The 20,778-nt window shown below is 32.5% G+C and overlaps 1 protein-coding gene across 2 annotated transcripts in view; it reads left to right on the top strand.

The window, feature by feature from the left end:
* Positions 1-20,778, top strand: part of LOC143244738 (TGF-beta receptor type-1-like) — a 64,713-nt gene that overhangs the window by 20,753 nt on the left and 23,182 nt on the right. Inside the window, exons 2-4 of one of the 2 annotated variants that reach the window (XM_076489940.1) lie at positions 5,320-5,437; positions 9,233-9,387; positions 15,702-15,932. In XM_076489940.1, the coding sequence (XP_076346055.1) occupies positions 5,320-5,437; positions 9,233-9,387; positions 15,702-15,932 (504 nt within the window). The remainder of the gene's footprint in view (positions 1-5,319; positions 5,438-9,232; positions 9,388-15,701; positions 15,933-20,778) is intronic. The other variant, XM_076489950.1, reaches the window with a different exon arrangement.

Genomic DNA, 20,778 nt, shown 5'->3' with positions numbered 1-20,778 from the left:
TTTGAATCTAGTTTCCTTTTTTCTGCTTGTTTCTCCAATATAGAAGTCATGTCAGTTTTTGCATTGTATTTTATGAATTATATTGGTGTTGTGTGTGTCAGTGTAGTTTTTACATAGTATGGACTCTAGTTTTGTACCTGGTTTTTGAATAAATTTGGTGTTTACTGGAATGTTCTGTTTTGTTGTTTTTTCCAAATGTTGGTTATTTTTTTGCTAATGTCTGGAACATATGCAGCAGTATAAGGTTTTGTAGTTTGTTGTATCTTGGGATTTATTATTGTTTGTTTGTTGTTGGTCCAGGTGTATGTGTATAATTTTTTCCATAGTGTTTTGAGGGAATTTGTTTATGTTGATGAAGTGTTTTTATTTTGTTGATTTCATTGTTCATTTTATCGGGTGAACATAGTTGATCAGTTATTAAAGCCATCCAAGCAGTGTGCTGTTGCTAATGGTAGGACAAATAGAAATTTAGGTTGTATCTTAAGAAATATTGAATATGAGTCTAAAAAGGTTATAGTTTATTGTACAGGTCACTGGTTGAGCCACTACTGAATTATTTTGTTCAGTCTTGGGCTTCTTACCTTAAGAAAAATATTAAATAAGGGTTGAGAAGTGGGTTACTCAGATGGTACCTGTGATAGAGGTTTGCCATATAAGGAGAGACTGAGACCTCTGAAACTGTTTTCTCTTGAAGAAAGAGTTAGAGGGATATCTGAGATATTTAAAGAGTGTAAAGAAATTCATGATGTTGATACATATTTTTTTCATATTTAACAGCAAAAATTGAAGGGGTAGGATGCACTTATAAATTGTGGTAAGGTAGAGGTCATGTTTAGTTAAGACAATTTTTTTTAGTGTTTGTAGTTGACTGCCATTGGATGTTGTAAAGCCAGTAAATTTAAATGAGTTTAAGAAAAAGTTTGATAAGTATATGAATGATAAGGGCTGGTTTTAAGATTTATTTATATTTTTTCATTACTTTAAATTAATTTAGAGGACAGAATAGCAGAGTTGGACTAATAGGTCCCATGTTGTTCCAAAACATTGTTATCCCTACTTTCCATTAAAATTTTAATCTTTTTTTTTCCTGTTTTTTTGCTTAGTTTTTATACATCCATGGAATGGACACAACTATAAACTTCCAGTATGGCTATATTCCTGACAGCTATAATTTTTACCACCACATTCACAAATTTATAAAATGTAATCCTTACTTTGGCCAAAAGATAAGTGTATACAGTTGCCAATGAAGAGATTTGAGTTTTATAAATTTGCAATTTTGGTTGTACATTTTTTAGAGTATTTGTGCTTCATGTTTGTTACTCCTGTTTTTTTACATTTTGTTATACAAGTATATACTTTGCCTTTAGAAACTGTCTGTTTAATTGGGTTTAAAGAATAAGTACATGTGTGATATGTTTACCATTTATAATAAACCTTGCTATAGATCGAACTGTCTTGGGGCTAACCCTGCTGACTTCATCAAGTTGGGTAGATAGGTAGTAGACAAAAAAAAGTTGGTATTCTAGAAATTTTTTGATTGTTATATTGGACTTTTTAGTGATCTTTTTAGCATATTAGTATACATTCTCATATCATAAACAATAGCTTGAGTAGTTGGCTTTTTGGAATTCACTAGGGTGGTTTTTCGGTTTATGAATAATTTGGAAATCTCATTGGTCCTTACTTTTAAATACTACTGTATTTAATTTCAAATTAGCTCTGATCAAATTACCTTCTATGGATGGATTTATTGCAAAACTTGCTGATTGGAGTAACAGTGGTGATTGTTTGTTCTGTAGGTTTTTTGTTAAAAGAAAATGCATAAAACTTAGGAGTTGGGGCCTTTTTTCTGGGATCATTCAAGTGAATTTCTAATCTAGGTCTTAGAGGCTGTATTCAATATACAGTGTAATGTAGGAAAAATATATGCTGTATATTTGTTTACTTATCTAATAAAATGATTGTTGTAAATCTTGGTACTGTATTTACCAATTGATTTATAGTTTATTGAAAATTGATTAGTACATTTACATTTCTAACTTTACATGGTTAAAGGTCTGACATTACTGAGTGGATAAAGAATACTGCTTTTTGGGCATTTGTGATTAGAGAATTATGGATTCAAGACTTGATAAACCTTGTCAAAATTTTCATTGAGATTTACAGGAATGTAAGAAGTGTGGTATAACAATTACATCACTCAGTGTATGAAATATATAATTTTATAACTTATTTAAAAAAAAAATAAATAGAAATATAAATTTCTACAATTTATAAGTTGTGACACAATGTAAAAAATATTCATTTTGTATATGTTATTCAACATTGAAAGATATAGTTAATCATTTATAAATTGAAAATGTTCTACAAGTTTGAAAAGCAATAAAGTTATAAAGTAGCCCAAGAGTTGGCAATGGATGCTTCTATATAGTTGCCTCCCCTCTGACTGGCAGCACAGGATTAGGGACAATGACAGGTAATCATAGTTGTTTAAACATTATTTAAAAACAAAGAAAGCTCAACAGACTTGAATGAACTAAGAAATGATCATGATAAGTCATAATGACAATATTTTGAAGACTTAGTTGAAATAACTGTTAATCCTAAGTTTAATTAGATTTCTTTGAGTTATGATGTTAAGTGAATAAACTAAAAGTTCATTTAATTGAAAATAACAGTGATAGTGATTACTAGGATATTTGGATTGATCCAAAAGAGTGATAATCATAAAATTATTTTGATTAGTGGATTTATTTTTGGGATATTAATCAAGTCATAATTTAAAGTAATTGATTATTTTATTAGTTTTACTTGGTTTTAGTCCCAGCATGGATGGGTGGGTTATGGAGTTTGACTCTGATAATCTGAGGGTTGCGGGTTCAAATCACAGTTGCATCAAATATTCTTGCCCTTTCAGCCATGGGGGCATTATAATGTGATGGTCAATCCCACTATTCCTTGGTAAAAGAGTAGCCCAATTGTTGGCAGTGGGTGGTGATGACTATCTGCCTTCCCTCTAATCTTACACTGCTAAGTTAGGGATGGCTAGTGTGTGATGGTCAATCCCACTATTCCTTGGTAAAAGAGTAGCCCAATTGTTGGCAGTGGGTGGTGATGACTATCTGCTTTCCCTCTAATCTTACACTGCTAAGTTAGGGATGGCTAGTGCAGATAGCCCTTGAGTAGCTTTGCATGAACTCAAAACAAACAAAACAAATACTTGTTTTTTTTAATTTTGTACAAAGCTACATAAGGGCTATCTGCACTAGCCATCCCTAATTGTTTTACTGGACTCAAGGTGATGCTTATAGATAAATGATTTAATCATCTAGGTCAAATCTTAAAGCATCATTTCATTTGTAGAACCATACTTTATTCACTACTACTAACTTAATTTATAGACATGCAAGTTTGCTGGGTCAAGTAATTATAATTGATTCAGACTTATCACTCTTCACGTGTAGTTTGACAAACCAAATTTTCCTGTGCTGTTATTTTTTTGAAAGGGGCTTATATAGCAGTATGATTATGTAAAAATGCTTTAACTTTTCATATTCTAACATAGGAAAGCTGTGATGTTATACTGTTAAAGAGTATTAAGTATTTTAACAAAAGTGAAAAAAAGAATTTCTTTGAAATGACTTACATACAAACTACATATTTAAGAAACTATAACACTGCCTTTGTTTGAAAGACTGTACAAAAGAATTTCATGTTGTTTACTCCATTTATACCATCCAATGTGGTTTTGGTTAAACTTTGCTATTAAGTTTGTAGTGCTGGTCTGTACTACATGTTTTCCACCCTCTTGGTTTTAAGTTAACTTTACTAAATTTTTTTTTCTGAAACTCAAGGTTGTAAAATAGCATTGCTCAAGCAAATTCAAATTTTAACTTTCCCCAAGTGCTAATTAGGTCAACTGAAATTTATGGCTCTTTTGTCTAATGTTTTGCAGAAACAACTTGCCTTTTAATTAGCACATTAAGTTATTCTTGTTGGCAAATTGAGCAAAAACTGTGGATGACAATCATCCAGATCTTAGTGCTCTATGGCTAAGCGATCTAGCAGGTACCAGTCAGTCACTGTTTTCTTCTCTCAGGAACTCAATGGTTTATTGTCATATTTATATCAGTATTTAAGCCTGAAAGAGTAGGTTTTCATCCAGGTTGTGTTGAGATTGGTTTAAGATTTTCACCTGTGTAATTTTTAAATAAATGTACTAAAATAAGAGGATTAGATTAAATTTGATTTTGAGCAGTGATTTTGTAACTTTTAACTTCATTTGTTTGCTGGTGATAAACTGGTATGGTTTTATGCAGTTTCACTCTTTGAGAGCTCTTAGTTCTGTTACAACTTTAAGGTTAACTTTTATTTTGTTTGTTTAGGTGCTTTTCTGCTTTCATCAGTAATTTAAGTCATTAGTAGTTTTGAGTTTGCCAGTGAGTAAATTGTGTATAAGGCAGGGGAAGGGGAGCATAAGCTTGTATTTAAAGTACAGGTTATTATTGATATTTAATTAGGTTAACTTGGTCACTCTTACAAACACATGATCATTTGCCTTTATTTTATGATAGTGCATTGTTATTCTTCAAACTGTAAAGATCTCTGTTAAATATTTGTTCCTTGTGTAAATCAATATCCTGTCACATGTTTTGTGACTCAACCTTCAACCCTGTTGGGAAACAAACATGCATAAAACATCTACAAACCTCCTGTTTGTGAAGGTCTCAAATGTCTCTAGTACCAGAAATTGAGATATTACAAGTTGATGAGTGTGATTGATTGTTTTTGGTTTAGTATTTGGTATGCATTTTGTGTGTGTTCAATGGGAACTAAGGCTTCCAAATTTATTATTATAGAAATCACTGTTAAAGCAAAGGAATATGATGTCAGTAAATCACATTTTTACTTCTATACATCAGTTATGTGATTTAATTCAACAAGCAATTAGTGATGTATGGGTGAAATGTAAAGCCAAGGAACATTAATGGATTGGACTAAATGAATTTAACTGGATATGGTTTTAAAGTACACATTCCTGAATATTTTATAATTAAGATTGTAAAATTTATTCACTTGCAAATAAAAAATACAGTATTGGAATGTTGTGTCATTTATATTTTAATTTTGACTTTAAGCAAATTGTCAATCAACATTACTGTAAATTAGATGATAATTTAAGAAATTGGCAGGTAACTGCAAGCTGTAGGTTATTGAATTTATAACTTACATATTTTGATGAATTTGTTCTGCTACTAACATTGCTGCTACATACACTGTTTTACTAGTATAAAACTAAAAATATTTTTCATATAGCACTGAAATGTCACTGTGACATATGTGGAGATATTACCAACCACACTTGTGAAACTGATGGTGTGTGTTTTACATCAACATCACTGAACAATGAAAGGGTTCCTGTACATTCTTATAGGTAAGGTAAATGTAGCATAGAATGGACTTTATCTAATGTTAAATGTATGTTTGCAAGCTCAGTGTTTGTAACTGATATAACTCTTTGTTTATTAATCATCCTCTAAAAAATCTATTTAAATTGGGGTCTAAAGTTTGATTTAAAAGTCATCCAGTAAATACATTTCTCCCCTTTTTTAAAATACTTTAAAATGTTTTGAAACAAAATTATTGATCTGTTGGTAACTGTACAAAATGGGTTCAATTTGACTTGCCTTGGAAGTGTTGAAACTATACTAATTATAACTCATCATTTACTAAGTGTATCTTTACAAAACTTCAAAAGCTTTTAGTTAGCATTCTAAGTGTTGTATCAACAAATCTGGTTCTTTAACTCTCATTTAAGTAGGTTTTCCTAATGGGTCAAAGGGCATGTCTTAATGTTTGTAGGCTTGCACACAAAATTTTACAGAATTAGTAAGTTATGATTCTATGTTTGGTATTAAATTGTAAATTATAATTAAACTTTTAGTATTAAACATTAGTTAATTTCTTATTTTAGAAGTAAATATTAAGAAAAATTTCACAAATATCAATTTTTTGTGTTTGTGGTATGTTGAATGCAGTTTTGACTTAAATTTGGTGTTTTTGATGTCCAAATACAAAGTCCCTAGTTTCTTATCAATTAAAAATGTAAGTTATTAATACTGACAAGCAAGAGCATAAAATAAGAATCTCTTCTCTTTTTTGTTTGCTGAGATATCACTATATTTATCAAATCATATTCCATTTTTTCAGAATGCTTACCTACCCTTACTTTGCTCTATATGTTTGAAATCAATCAGAAGCTCAGAATGACCTCCATGTGACTTTTTTTTTCAGCCTTTTCAAAGTGTTTACAAGAAAAACCTTCCTTGTCAAGGATGTTGAGTCAGAGATAATGGAGCTTTGAAGTATTATTTTTTAAACCCAAATACAGCTTAGCTACCAAGCCTGATAAATTGTAGTGGAATTTTGTGATATTTGTGGAATACTTTATCATTTTCTGTTATTTCAAAATGTGTGTATATATATATAATCTAAAAATATAAAGTTTTACTTTCTCCATGTATGAAACTTAAAACTTAAAATTATGGCAAGTTATTATGAACTTTGTTAGCAGAAAAGATCATTGTTTTTCATTCCATGTTTTTAGAGAATAACTGAAATTTAAGAACTTGTTTATAAATAGTAATAACACGTACATTTATTTAATGTAATTAAAATATGACTATTTTACAAAATCATGACCACTAGAATAAAAGCCAAGACAGGCCACTTTGTAAAGGCCAATTTTACACTATTGGATATGGTAACATGAGTGCACATACACGCACTGAGTCATTGCAACTTTTGTAATATTATTCAGACATGGCTGAAAGGTCAATATAAAAGTAATGTATACATATATAATGTCCTTAGATGTAACCTCTTTACATTAAGCATTTGTGGTTTGTTTATAATTTGTAGTCATTCTAGAAAGAAAAAGTGTAATTTATATAAATTTCCTAATTTTGTATGGTGGTTATGAAGTTGGTCAAAGTGACCAAACCCATACAGAGATAGTATAGTGAAAATAACAGATAAAAATTTTAATTATCTGGAGGTTATAGAGATTTTGCATTGGAATGTTGACAATTTTTTGATGTTTAAAAATATTTTAAATCTTAAAATTTCCTTTTGAGTTGGATAGTCAGCATTTGAAAAGAAAAAATGCCCAAGAAATTCTTTACTTTATAGAAATTTCAAAACTTAATATAAACAATTATATTTTGTGTACAAAAGTTTTGTAATGTTTGTTAATTATCTACAAAATTATGTGAAGATGCACCTTCCTGTATTACAAGTTATGAAAACTATAGCAAGAACAAAATGATGAGGTTTGTTCCAGGGACTGAGCAGTAGGGAGAGAGAAAGAGAATAAAGTATTATTACTAAAGATTTATTTGTGAATTTAGGAGTTCTTACTGAGTCAATTTGAGTGAAAATTTATCTTAATGTTCAAAATAAAAATACTTGTTTTTATCTTAGTTTCATTCATTTGCTAAACCTTCAGAGTTTCTTAAATGTCCATCAGAAGCTTTTTCTTGTAAAACTTTGCATTTTATCTGTTGTTTCTCTATCCTAACACTAATTATAGTGAAATTAACAATGAATAGTGAAATGATAAATTCAAAAATATGAAAAAGTCAGTGCTAGCATACAAAAAGGAATATAGGTTATGAAAGATAATTCATCTTAATACTTTCAGTTTCTAGCCTTTTCACATCTGCTTTCATTATTTGTTTTATTATAAATATTGTTTTATTACTTCAGTATGATTTCTTTTTTGAGTGAAAAGCAAATTACAGTGAGATGTTACTGGTACATCTTGTGGTTAATAAGCTTTAGATTACAGTTATATGCTACCTTCAAGAGCTTTCCAATCTTTATGTAAAAATGTCTCAGTCAATGTTCCCTCTAAGCAACACAGCTGCATAGCAACCAATCACTTAAGTGCCATGCAAGTCCTCAGTAATGGTGAGTAGTCTCAACAGTTGAAAGCCTTAATGACCCTGCATTTGATAGGCCTAAAGCACAAAATCCAACTGATAGCATTGCAAAGCAGCCATATGCTCCAGTAGGACTTATGGTCTGAAAATACCCTCCTCCTCTTAAAAAAACAAAATCTGGTAGTGCACATGCCTTGGTACTGTTGCACATGAAACAAATTTGGAGAAGCATTGATTTCAGTGTCTAACTTAAGAAGTTTCTAATTTTTGTGACTATGTTACTTCTGTTGAAACTTGTATAGCAATAAATGAAAATATGTGTATTAGCTAACAAGACATTTAGTACTGAGGTTGTTTGCACTTGTATGGCATGCTTCAGTAACCCTAATTTTTGCTGATTATGTTGGTTGTGCAAAAAAGTAACTCATTCATTCAGCTTTTAAATATGCAACTTGGAAAACAAAATGTATGTCCAACCCTAGAATACAATGCCTCAAACCTACATTAACTTGTTTTTATTTCATACTAAACAATAAATAGGTTAATAAAATCAAAATTCCATTAGTGCTTAGAGCAATCACCTTACTTAACAGACATTGAAAGTTTCCTAAAAGCTGTTGGTTTTTTACTACCAAAATTAAGTTATCCTGAACATTATAATATGCTCTTTCTTTTGGTAATGAAGATCTTTAACAGACAAGTGGGCATGAGTGAAAAAGTTACTTGAAATGCATGAAAAGATGGTAGGGGCACTAAAAATGTGTTTGATAAACTTATGTATGTCTCAGCATATCAAGGTGTTTGTTGTTTCATATAGCTATAGTTTAAATTACTGTCAAATTTTAAATAACTTTTAAACTAATTAGATTTGTGTGGTAACAATAAATGATTTTGTGTTCTGCATGCATTACGTTTAATTGCTCTAATGTTCTTTGGGGTTTTGGTATTGGTACATTAAATTTTAATTGTCGACTGAGTTTTTATGACCAACTACTGCTTTTTTTTTTGTTTCAAGATAATGTATTTCAGGCTCCATGATGATGAAGGATTCATCTTAGAGCCTGAAATGTAATCTCAAATCCAAGAAAAACTCAATCTGTATAATGGAACTCTGAAGCCATTTCAATAGACATTTTATGATAATGTTAAAACTAAATTCAGGGATAAAAATAATTTTATTTATTCAGTTTTAAGTATGTCTTGATACATCTGTCTGTTTATTGTAATTTTGAAGACATTACAAACAAACTACTTGAAACGTATTTTACCTTTCTTTTAATAAACAGGTGCATTCCTAGCAAAAATTTGTTTCCCCCTGAAAATCCAATGATTTGTCTTCACTCAAAACCTGCGAGTTATTATTTTGTAATTAAATGCTGCAGTGGTTTTGACTTCTGTAACCTTCATCTCTCTCCAACATTAACACCCACTATTTCAAAAGGTGAGTTACATATATTGGGCAAAGTGCTGTTTTTTTTGTAGACGATAAAAGTATGTTATACAGGAAGTGGAATTTTTGAAAATACTTTGTGTGAGAAGGAAAAAAAAATTTTTTTTTCATACTTTCATCCCCAAAAAAACTTGAACACAATTTTCAGGATTTTATTATTATGTAGCTGTAAACATATAAGCCATATATTTCACGTTTTGCTTCTAAGGTCTTTATATATATTTTATGATTTTGAACAATTATTCATTAAGTAGTTTGCATTTCTGCATGTAGAATACTCCATGCTTGAACTGTTACAGAAATTATAGTTTTTAATGCTGCTGCAGCCTAAAATTGTGTTTAATACGTGTATAATACAGTTGACAGTGTTGTAATTTTTAATTATGGTTTCTATTGTAGGCAAAAGCAATGTAATAGTATTGTTGCAATAAGTATGATTGTTAATGTGTGTGAAACTGAGGGTTTAAAGAAATATGTATCTTTATGTGTATAGTTTTGATTTTAGTCTGAGATAAATGTTTTTCGATGTGTTTGTGTGTATATGCTAGACTTCTGCAGTTCCAGATTTTGAGCAACTTGCATGACTCCTTAGAAATATACCTGGAGTGTTTTTCTAACAATAGATTGAATGGTGTGGGAAAAAAAACAAACCTGTGACTCTCTTAAGGTAGCCAAATGCTTTGATATCTAATTAGTGATCTGCATGAATGGATTAACGAGATTCCTACTGACCATATCTATTGTCTAGCAAAACCACAGCCAAGGGAACAGGCTTTTCAATATCTATTAAAAAAAAATTGTATATTTTTATTCAGAGTAAGATAACGTTACTTCTAATCCTTATGGTGAGTAGTACAAACTTTATATAATTTTGTAACAAAGATTTTCACTGTACACTGTTACTGACTACTGAAACCATAGAATAGTCATTCAACTAGTACACTGTATTTGTAATCTGTTAAAAGTCCATTTTCCAGTAGATTTGTGTATGGCTTCTGATTGTTTTTGTTTTTTAATTTCATAAGTGTAATTTAGTAACAAATGATTTAATTTGTCATGGTATACATAACAATACTAAATGACATGTAGTTTTTAAATGAGCTAATATTAAAAGGAAGCCACAAGTTTTTTTTAACCACTCATATGATCTGGTTCATAGGTGTAGGTGAGCAGCTTTTAATGTGTAGGTGTGAAAAATGAAATCTTATATCTGGAATTAGCATGAGAACTCAGTAGTTTGAGTGGATTTATGTTTTAATGCCTGACAACAATACATTTTTCCAACATTATTACATGTCTGTGCACTTCTAACACTTGAATTTTAAGTGTTTTTCTTATTTTGCTTTCACCTTTTATAGCTTTGTGTAAATTGGAAGATATGATTGAAGTGAAGTTAATTTCTGCCCAAATTTTATCTATTAGAAATCCCAGTATATTAAAGTATCTTCTTTATAAAGTGAAAATCTGTCAGTAAATGTTCTATTGCAAGAACTATATTGAAATATGAGACTTGAGATATAACATTAATTTATTTTACTTACCTGTAGAAATTGAACTGATCACTTTTTTTTGACTAGTGGTATCAGATATAACATTGTTTGCTCAGAATTTCTGTTTTAACTTTCAAATGTGATAAGTATTCTGCCATTAAAGCTGTGTCCAGTTGATTTTTTTAAAGGATTGCTTATGGGTAGTATTTGTATAATTGCTATTTACATTTAAAGAAATATAAATAAATTGTTTATTTAAATCAAGTTTATTTGACCACTTTTATACATTGGAGAGAATTCTGTTTGTTCAATATAATCCATTCCTTCTCCTTCCTGAAGCATTTACATATTTTTAATCTTTGTTCATGCTTATGTTACATTATACATATTTCTCCATTTACTTTGTAACTTCTTATTTTGCTAAACACTCATATTTTGTGCATGTTTTCTGCTGCTTTAGTGGCATCACTGAGCATGCATTTAGTGCTAAATGGACGAGATCTAAACATTGGTTAAAAAGACTATTTTCAGTTGATTCCTTGAAAACAAAAATGATTCTGTATTGCTTTTCCATTTGACACTAGATGATTTGTGAGTTTTAAAGTCTACTTATGCAGTGCATTGTTATTTGTATTGAATTATGATTATATAGCAACAGGAACTAAAAAATCACAAACAATACCGAGGTGTGATTAGAACGGGTATTTTGGACATTGGATAACTATTTAAGATATGTTTGCTTGGTGGTGGTTGCAGAATTTCAAATACCAAAAGCCAAGATGTGCAACATGTTTACATGTTATTTAAAAAAAAAAAAATTGCTACAAGTCAGTTTTATGCTTTAACAAAGGATTTTAAAAAAAAATTAAAAGGAAAACCATGTGTCAAAGTTAACATTCAATGATGTGGAATGCCTTTTTGTTTTTTTATAACTACTGAGTTTCTAAATTTATGGTAATCTGAAGGCATGAGGTTAGTGTTGTAATAATTTCTTATAACACAGTAAATATATTCTAAAACACTATGTGTTTGGTTCTTTTTGTTTCTGTTTGCATTAATCAAAATTTATAACAGGTATGACCAGGTGGCTAGCATGTGTGTAAGATGAGTTGGTGGTTAGGATTCAGAGATATTAATATCAGGATTTCAGTGAAAATGTTCTTTAGAAACTTGAATGCACAATCACATTAAGTGCCCTACATGAAATTCATTAATGTTTGCTGAGAAGTTTGGTTTAAAATATATATAAGCTGAAGACTACTCAGTGGACACCCCCATTCTTAACTGCTTATATGTTGATATGATCTTTGAGTTTTCCACCTTTTACTTATTAAGTGTATTTATAATTTTAGTGACTACTACATTAGTTGATATTTTTGGTTAAATTTTTAAATATTTAGATTCTACTCTCTTGAGGACAAGTCCTACCTTGTATGAAGCTGCTTTATACATCTTCAGTATTAGGTATTGCTTTAGTGCATCAGATACCATTCCCAGTGAAGTATGCCTAATGCCAGTTTGCTTAGTTATTCAAATATGGTAAAGCATGTTATAAAGCTGGTGTGGCATTACTTTTAAGTTCCAAGCATATTCAAGCAATCTTCTTTGTTATGGTAAGGGAATGTCTGCATTTTACTCCTTTTACTTTCATGAAATTGGCAAAAAAAAATATCGAAATGATGATAACCAAGCTCTAAATGATAATTAAAAGTAGTCACTTTTGATCATGCTTTAATCCTGTAGCCACTGATAACCTATACTGTTTGTTTGGCTGTGATTACTTTCCTTCTATCTCCAAATTGTTTAAATAAGATTCTCCCTGCAAAGTAGTCTCTTGACCCAGAGGTATTTAGTTTGCTGTATTCTTAGTGGAGTATTCCAGAGCTTAGATGCATCTACCACTTATCTGAATTTCTAGCTTTCGAGGTTTTGGTCTTCTATTCCTCATCTTTTGGTTGTAGAAGTAAATTTTCTCAGGACTGGGAGCATATCTTCCCGTTTGTTTTCTTCATGTGCACACAGTCATACAAGTAACTGTATGAAGTCTTCTTGGTAGTGCCTCTTTGGCCAGCTTATTGTAGTTTCTTTTTCATCTTATCACTCCTGGTATCTTCTCTATCTCTCTCACCTACAGACAACATCAATTGGGTGCACTTTATTCTTTTCTAATAACTCAGTCTTGATGTTTGGCTTTTAACTGGTCCTTTGCCAAATGAGCTGAATTTTTCTTGTGGGCAGCTTCATTAATTTTCCATTCTGTGCACCATTTCTCCACATCAATTTGCCAGTGTAAGTGGTATGTCTCTGCCATTGGTCTTCTCATCATGGTTTCACTTCAACTTGTCCCACTTTCAAGCACCTGATTCTTTCCTTACCTAGCATTTTGACAAAGGGCTGTTGGTATTTGTTGTTGTTAGTTATGGGTTTGTCAATCTCTTTTTGTTTCACAAAATTTTGCTGTGTCTTTGCTTCTCCAGTTCTCACCATTTTGTGTCATTCCTTCTCTCTTCAGTGTCCACAGGTTACTACTTTTCTTGATTGAAACCTCAGTGTCGTCCTCCATGTCCTCACACTTTGTCCCTTCCAGCCCATGTCTTCCTGTTCTATATATCATCACTCTTTGAAGACCTTTTCCATCTTCCTCCTCTTGATGTTTGAACATCAATATTCAGATTTGTTTGCTCTCAATGTCTCTTTCACTTTATATCACAAGTTTCAGTGTTATCCTCTACCCATATTAGTTTTTCCTGTCTATAACTTTAGTCACATGGGAGGGTTAATTTGTCTTTTTTCTTATTTTCCACCTTTTTTATCCTTCTGTACTGGATCACTTATTTTGTCCAGTATCTCTGCTATTAAATGGCTTGCTTTTGTACTGCTCCTTTCTGTGGTTACCATCCAATTTCTTTATTCATTAAAACCCTTCCCTGTCGTGTGATATTTCTTCTATTACTATTATGGGTTGCATTTACCAGCTAATTCATCTAGTTTGTTCTTTCCTTTTTCCTCCTGATTGTCATCTCTTCCAAGTCTTCTCACATCAAATCTGTCACCTAACCACATCTCTAACTGCCCAGTTCTGTCATTCTTGAGAGGATATAGTTCATTCTAGCATGTAGACCATTCCCCTAACATTTATCTGATAGTCTACATCATCTGGCTGTTTTCTGCTCTATGGTTTATGATTCTGTTGTCATTGTGGTTTCTCCATGAGTGAGTAGTTAATCATTTTGTAGTATCCATTTTTACAGTGGTCTTTCTAGCATATACAGATCCCTCGCAGTGTTGAGTGAACAGACGTACTTATTCTTAGACTCACACTGTATTTTTGTTCATTTAGAATTAAGCACAAAGCTGCACAATGGGCTATCTGTGCTCTGCCCACCATGAGTATCAAAACCTAGTATTTACCAGTGTGAGTCTGCAGATGTACCACTGTGCCAGTGGGGGACCTCACACAGTATGATCACTCAGGTCAATAATGCTCACTGTGGAGATGGAGTGTTCTGCAAGACTGCTTGTAGTTTCTTCATGGTGTTTTGCATCATAAATATATTTGAATGAGACCATACACTCATGGATTAACAGTAGTAAAGCAGAAGGGGATTGCTGCCCATCCATGTTGCTCCTTGGGTTAACTGTATCAAGAATGGTCTGATTTTTGAAATAAGGTTTTGAGGTTACTCATTGCACTGTCACTGGTGTTGTGTTCCTTAGGACTCTTCAATGCATTTTGTCCAACCTCACATTCTTTTAGTGAAGTGTAGGTTCTTTACATCTTTACTGGCTCCTAACTGCAGTGGTGGAGGACCATGGAGGCTTCCTTCTGAGTATATGATGGTGGTGTTTTGCTAGTGTCAATGGTATATAAATTTTTCTTCTACTGCATACTTGATGTTCTATTCTAGATGCTGCTCTGACATTGATTTTTTTTCTTTAAGTTGACCTGAATTTCTAAGTGCATAAATTTTGTGATCACTGCTTTTGATATGGGGAGCCCATCTAAATTCTTAATAGAAGTTATTTTTTTGCTTCTGTCATTATCTTTTTTTTTTTTAATTGTGATTCTGTGGTACTGGTTGATCATTCCAATTACCATTCTTTTATATTTGACCAGTACTTTTACTGTCAAAACAGTTACGGTAGCTGCCCTCTGTTATTACTCAGTGACCACAGTATTTGTTCTTGTCAAGATAGTGTGTGGTCAAGTTCTTTATTTCGTTTAACACGTCTATACTCTCAGCTGTAGTGATTGTATCATATTTGTTAAAATCCACTCATAATGGTTTCCTGTTCATACTCATCAGGTAATGATCCAGTTTAAACTTGATTGAGCCCCTAAAAGAAACATTACAGATATCTGAATTACAGCACTTTTTTTGTTTATTGGCCAAAAGCAGCTCTCTTTTTGAGATTTTACTTCCCATCATGATTGTATCTTAAAACAGGTTCCTCTTTGGGCTTTGATTAAGTCAGTGGCCTAACTGACTAAAAGAGACAGACACTTTATACTTGCAAAGGAATTAACTCCTACTGCCTATTTTTTAATCCCAGCTGTATAAAGACTGATTTGATTGGAATCAACTTTTATGAGCAGCAACAACATTTTAGTGTATTGAACACTCTTGTGGTGTTGTATTTCATTTCAATTTGCACTTTTTAATACTGTTATAAGAATAAGTAAAAGCATATATCATAAGAAAATATACAAGTTGTCATTGACAAATCTTTAAAATAATGACAGTTTTGCTTAAAGTTGTCACTAAAATGTACATATACTGTTTTTGCAAAATATGGAGTAAATTGTATTTTCAGATCGCAAGACAACCCAAAAAGAAAGTCTTGGTACATTTGAACTAGCTATAATCATCGGTGGACCAATATGTTTTGTCTGCATTGTTACAATGATAGTTCTTTCCATGTGGCAACAGAAACACAGACTTCAACAATACAGACAAGTGGAAGCAGAACTGGTATTGGAACAGCCAATATTAGGAAACTGTATTAGAAATATGATAGATATGACCACCTCAGGGTCTGGATCAGGTATTGTTGTGTTTATTGATTATAAGTATTTAGTTTTTGTTTGTTTTTTCAGTCAATGATTAGATTTTTATGAAGGTAACACAAAAGTAAAGCTTGAATGAAATTACTTGAATATTCTGAGATTTTCAATTAAATATGAGCTCATTTGTCTTTTATAAAACAATAAATATCAGAAAACAGTTTATCAAAATGTTCTTTGGTTATTTTCATGTATTTATTTGTTAGTTTAGTTAAAGGACTATTAATAGATTTTTAGATCTGATATTCATAATGCTTCAGCTGAAAACTAAAAATAGAGTTGATTTTAAAATTTAAATGTAAAAGACTTGTATAATATGTAAGTGTAAAGTCTATCCTTAAGAGTTTTCTTTTTACTTGGCTGTTTGTTTGTAATTTATTGGTCTCTTGCATTGCTGGTACCTTTCTCAGTACTACAAGCTGTCTCTCTCTCTCTGTCCTCTCCACTCTGTTCCATTTTTTTTTCTTCTGTGACCTCTTTACCTGACTCCTATGCCTGACTGAGACCTGTGTGGTTTTGCTTGCTCTTGTACATGTCCTGTTCAAGCCATTGACTTTTTACTTTTTATGGCATCTTTCTCTTCATTTATTTCATCCTCCTTGCCTGCAGTCACCATCATTCAGATGTCTGTGCTGTTGTACTTCTTGCATCCTCTTCCAGTGCATTTATATATTCCTCCATTCTGACTTGTATTTCCTTCCAAAGATTTCTACTGCTTAGGAAAGTAACTAACTGTACTTTTTCTCCTATCTCCAAGTATTGTTTGTTTGTTTGGGCTGTTTAGTGTTGATTAACACGGACTTAAAGTAACTAACTGTACTTTTTCTCCTATCTCCAAGTATTGTTTGTTTGTTTGGGCTGTTTAGTGTTGATTAACACAGACTTTTCCATTCTGGAATTCTTACTATCATCTATCCCTGAACTGGGATCTTTCTTCCAGCCCCTCAGTGTGGATTCCTGTATGTGGTGATGGGAGTTCCCAGGGAAGGTTCTTTTCAGTTTTTCTCCTCTGGGATCTAAAATTAACCCACATGTTTATCAGGCATGGCAACCTGTGAAGGGGAGGAGAGGATCCTGGTGGTTGAGGAGTCCAACCCTAATGCACCACTTTGGTCTTGAATTCCTGTAGATGGATGGCCTTGAGGTGGCCCCCCTTGGGTCAGTCAGCTGGTCCACTTGGGCTAGGGTCAAATAAGCACCAGTGTTGGATGTTCTCAGCAGGTGTTGTGGACATTGTATCTGATGCTGGTGTTTGGGTATAGTGTTCATGAAACCCTGGCATTGCTGCAGTGTCCTTGTTTGACACTGTAGTGCATCTACTTGTATGGCTCTATGGTGAGTGGGGTCTTTGGGCACCGAAATATTCCTTTTTTTTTTTTATTACGGATCCTTCAAATAAAAACTTAAATAAAATAGTGAAAAACAGTTCATAGGTAAATGACCATGTTGTGAAGATTCTGAGCAGCAATCTTCAACATCAGTAACACACGTACCTCATTTTTTTATGTTACATTCTCTTTCGTAAAAACCTTTAGGGCAAATGTCCCCTTTTTTATTCAAAAGGGACTAGAGGGACTTGCTGGCTCTCCAAAGTCAGTAAAGAAACTTCGATCTGGTGACATATTGGTGGAAAAATCCACATCTCAACACAGTGAACTCCTCTTGCTTTCACAGGCAATTGGGGATATACCTATTGAGGTTTTACCTCAATCTACTTTGAATTCGTAATGAAGAGTTATTGTTGAGAGGGATTTGAAGAACATCCCTAAGTCAGAGATTCTCTCTGATTTCTCCAATCAAGGAGTTTCAGCAGTCAGGCAGTATCTTTACTTGCAAAGATGAAATTACGATGCTGACCAATATCCTCATTCTGACATTTACATCACCACATCCACCTGCCACCATCTATGTAGGTTATCTTAATTGCAGGGTACGGCCATACACTCCAAACCCTGTCTGATGTTTCCAGTGTCAGCAGTTTGGTCTCTCAAAGATGTCATGTTGTGGTTTCTTGACGTATGCTCATTACAGTGGCAATGACCATGATGCCTATGAGTGTGAAATGGTTCTCACCTGTCCTACTCTTGTTCTTGCCCTAAATGGTTGGAAGAAAAAGAGGTGCAGCATTTAAAAACGATTCATAACATTACTTATTCTGAGGCTTGAAAGTTGCTATCCACCACTTCATCTCAGACATATACTGCCACACTTTTTTCCACTACTACAGTGAGAGTGCAGATAGATCTCTCTGTGCCTCCAAAAGAATCGTTTTCAAAACAAATGAAAAGTCGTTTGACCTCCATGGTTAAAAAATTTGATTAATCAACTTCAACTCCCATCTCTGTCCTTTACATTCCAACAAATCCCAAGATCCACTTCTTTTGGTTTTGGGTACAGGCATTTCCTTGGATGTATCTTCTTCTCCCACCTCAAGGTGCAAAACAATCATTCGTTCACATCCTCATTTGCTGGAATGCTCTTCCTGCCAAATCGACCCAGGGCAGAATCCTTGGAGGTTGATAGACCTCCCTTGAATAAAGACAGTAAAGAAAAAAGATGTCCTAAACAGAAGTGTTTTCCACCCAATTTGCCTACACATAAATAAAAATGGCTACCTTGATACAATGGAACTGTTAAGGTTTATATTCTAATCTGGATGACATCAAAACATTGATTGCTTCCTACCATTCTGTATGTCTTTCCTTACAGGAAACATTTTTAACACCTGCTGATACACTCACCTTTTGGTGGTTTCCTTTGTACAGAAGTGACAGACTGAGTGCATGGAGGAGTGTCACTGTTGGTTGATCAGCATGTGCCTACCCTGTCTTTGCTACTCGACACACCCTTGGAGGCTGCAAAAAATCTGTGTTTCCTTGGGTCATACCATCACTGTTTGTTCTCTCTACCTGTTACCTGGAAAGACCTATGATCAATCAGACCTTGATGCTTTCAATAAACAGTTGCCATCTTCTTTTTTAATCCTGGGGGACTTTAATGGACATTGTCCCTTCTGGAAAAGTGCTGATATTGATAGGAGGGTTTGCTTTGTGTAGAGCGTATGCTCTCTGATCTCAACCTTTCTCTTTTCAATACTGGTTTTTCTAATTTTCATGCACCTAGTCAGTCCTTTACTGCTATTGATCTCTGAATTTGCTCTTCTTCACTATTCTCCCATTTTTCATGGAGGCTTGACAATAATCCACGAGGCAGTGATCATTTTCCTATAATTTTGAGAGAGACTGGCCCTGGTGGAAGCTGGATCATGCAAACTGGTCCTCTTTCACTGCTCTTGCAGAACTTGATCCTGCCATTGTCTGTAAGCTATCAATAGATGACTGTGCAGCAGCAGTAACTGACTGTATTATATGAGCAGCTGCTCAATGTATTTCTAGAACCTTGACATGTTTTACACAATATCCTTGTCCATGGTGGAATCCTGCATGCCACACAGCATGAAGTCTCATAAATGGGTCTGGGACACTTTCTGTAGATATCCCACACCCTCGCACATGCTCAGTGGGTATGTCAAACATACCAAACATCATACTTTAATAAATAAGGATTTGTTTACGAATATATTGAGTATTTGTTTTGAATAGTCCATGTGCAAAGTGATTTTCATATTAAGATTAAAAATACTTCATCCCCAAAATCTCAAATCTCTAAAACCTCTCAAGTACATTTCAAATGTTTGTTTTCAGTAAAACATTATATATTTTATCTGTTATTTTTTACTCTGACTCTACATGGTCAATTTGACCAACTTCATAATCCCCCAAAAAAATTACCCTCTTCTTCTTTCTAAATTGACGTCAAACATAACGTGGAACTACATTTGTCTTACCCATTTATAACTAACTTTTATTGTTTTTTTTACCCTTTGAACTATGTCTAATTACTATTTGTGTCATTATAAGTTGTGAATTACTTGAGAAGCATGTGTGTATCATGTTACATTTTCAAATTTCATTACCCATGATTTACCTTGAGCTGCTTGTGAGTCTGCCTCATGAAATATTTGTATTATGTTACTGTTATTATTTTTTTTACCTAATATAAACCTTAAATAACCTAAAGAGATTATTATTACAGAAGTAGCTAAAATGTAAAATATGAAAGAATAAACATGAAAAACAAGAAATAAAATACTTACCCAAGTGTTTGTTTTTTTTGCTGAACAAGTAATGCACCAAACAACATAAAATAATAAAATGAAAAAAAAACATACAATTTCCTCTAACAATCAGAATACTTCTAGCTTTCTAACTGTTTGACAAGAGCTGTTACAAATTTGTTCAAGGTAGTAATTGTGATTACTATCAGAATGAAAGTAGCACTACAAGTGAAATTGATGATTATCTCTTCAGAACACAATATATCATTTGATAGATGAAAAGGAAAATCTTGACTTTTATTGATCATAGATAATGTATAATTAAATGTAAGAAAGAACTATTAACAAATCCTGAAAGAGATATGACAGATGGGTGTGGCAGGAGGAGTCTGATTTTCTATTTGTTTGCTCTGTAACCAAACAGAATTGAAGGCTATAATAATTATGATCTGTTTGAACAATGAAGATTTTATAGTAAATAATTTACTATTTAATTTAAATTTGTAGTTTCTGTGGCTGAGGGTAAAAATAGAAAAGATACTTAGAAAAAATGTCACACCAGGGGGAATTCAGGATTTAAAAAAGATATTGCCTTTTTGAGTTAATAACTTGTACATTATTACAATATGGATTAATAGCTAATATTTTCAGCTTTGCTAATTGGTATGACATGAAGGAAAAGAAGTTGATAAAATATTGAATATATATTA

This window comes from Tachypleus tridentatus, chromosome 1 (assembly GCF_004210375.1).
Source record: "Tachypleus tridentatus isolate NWPU-2018 chromosome 1, ASM421037v1, whole genome shotgun sequence".
Lineage (NCBI taxonomy): Eukaryota > Metazoa > Arthropoda > Merostomata > Xiphosura > Limulidae > Tachypleus > Tachypleus tridentatus.
Note: the sequence above shows the minus strand (reverse complement) of the source record. Positions and strands in the feature narration are given on the sequence as shown.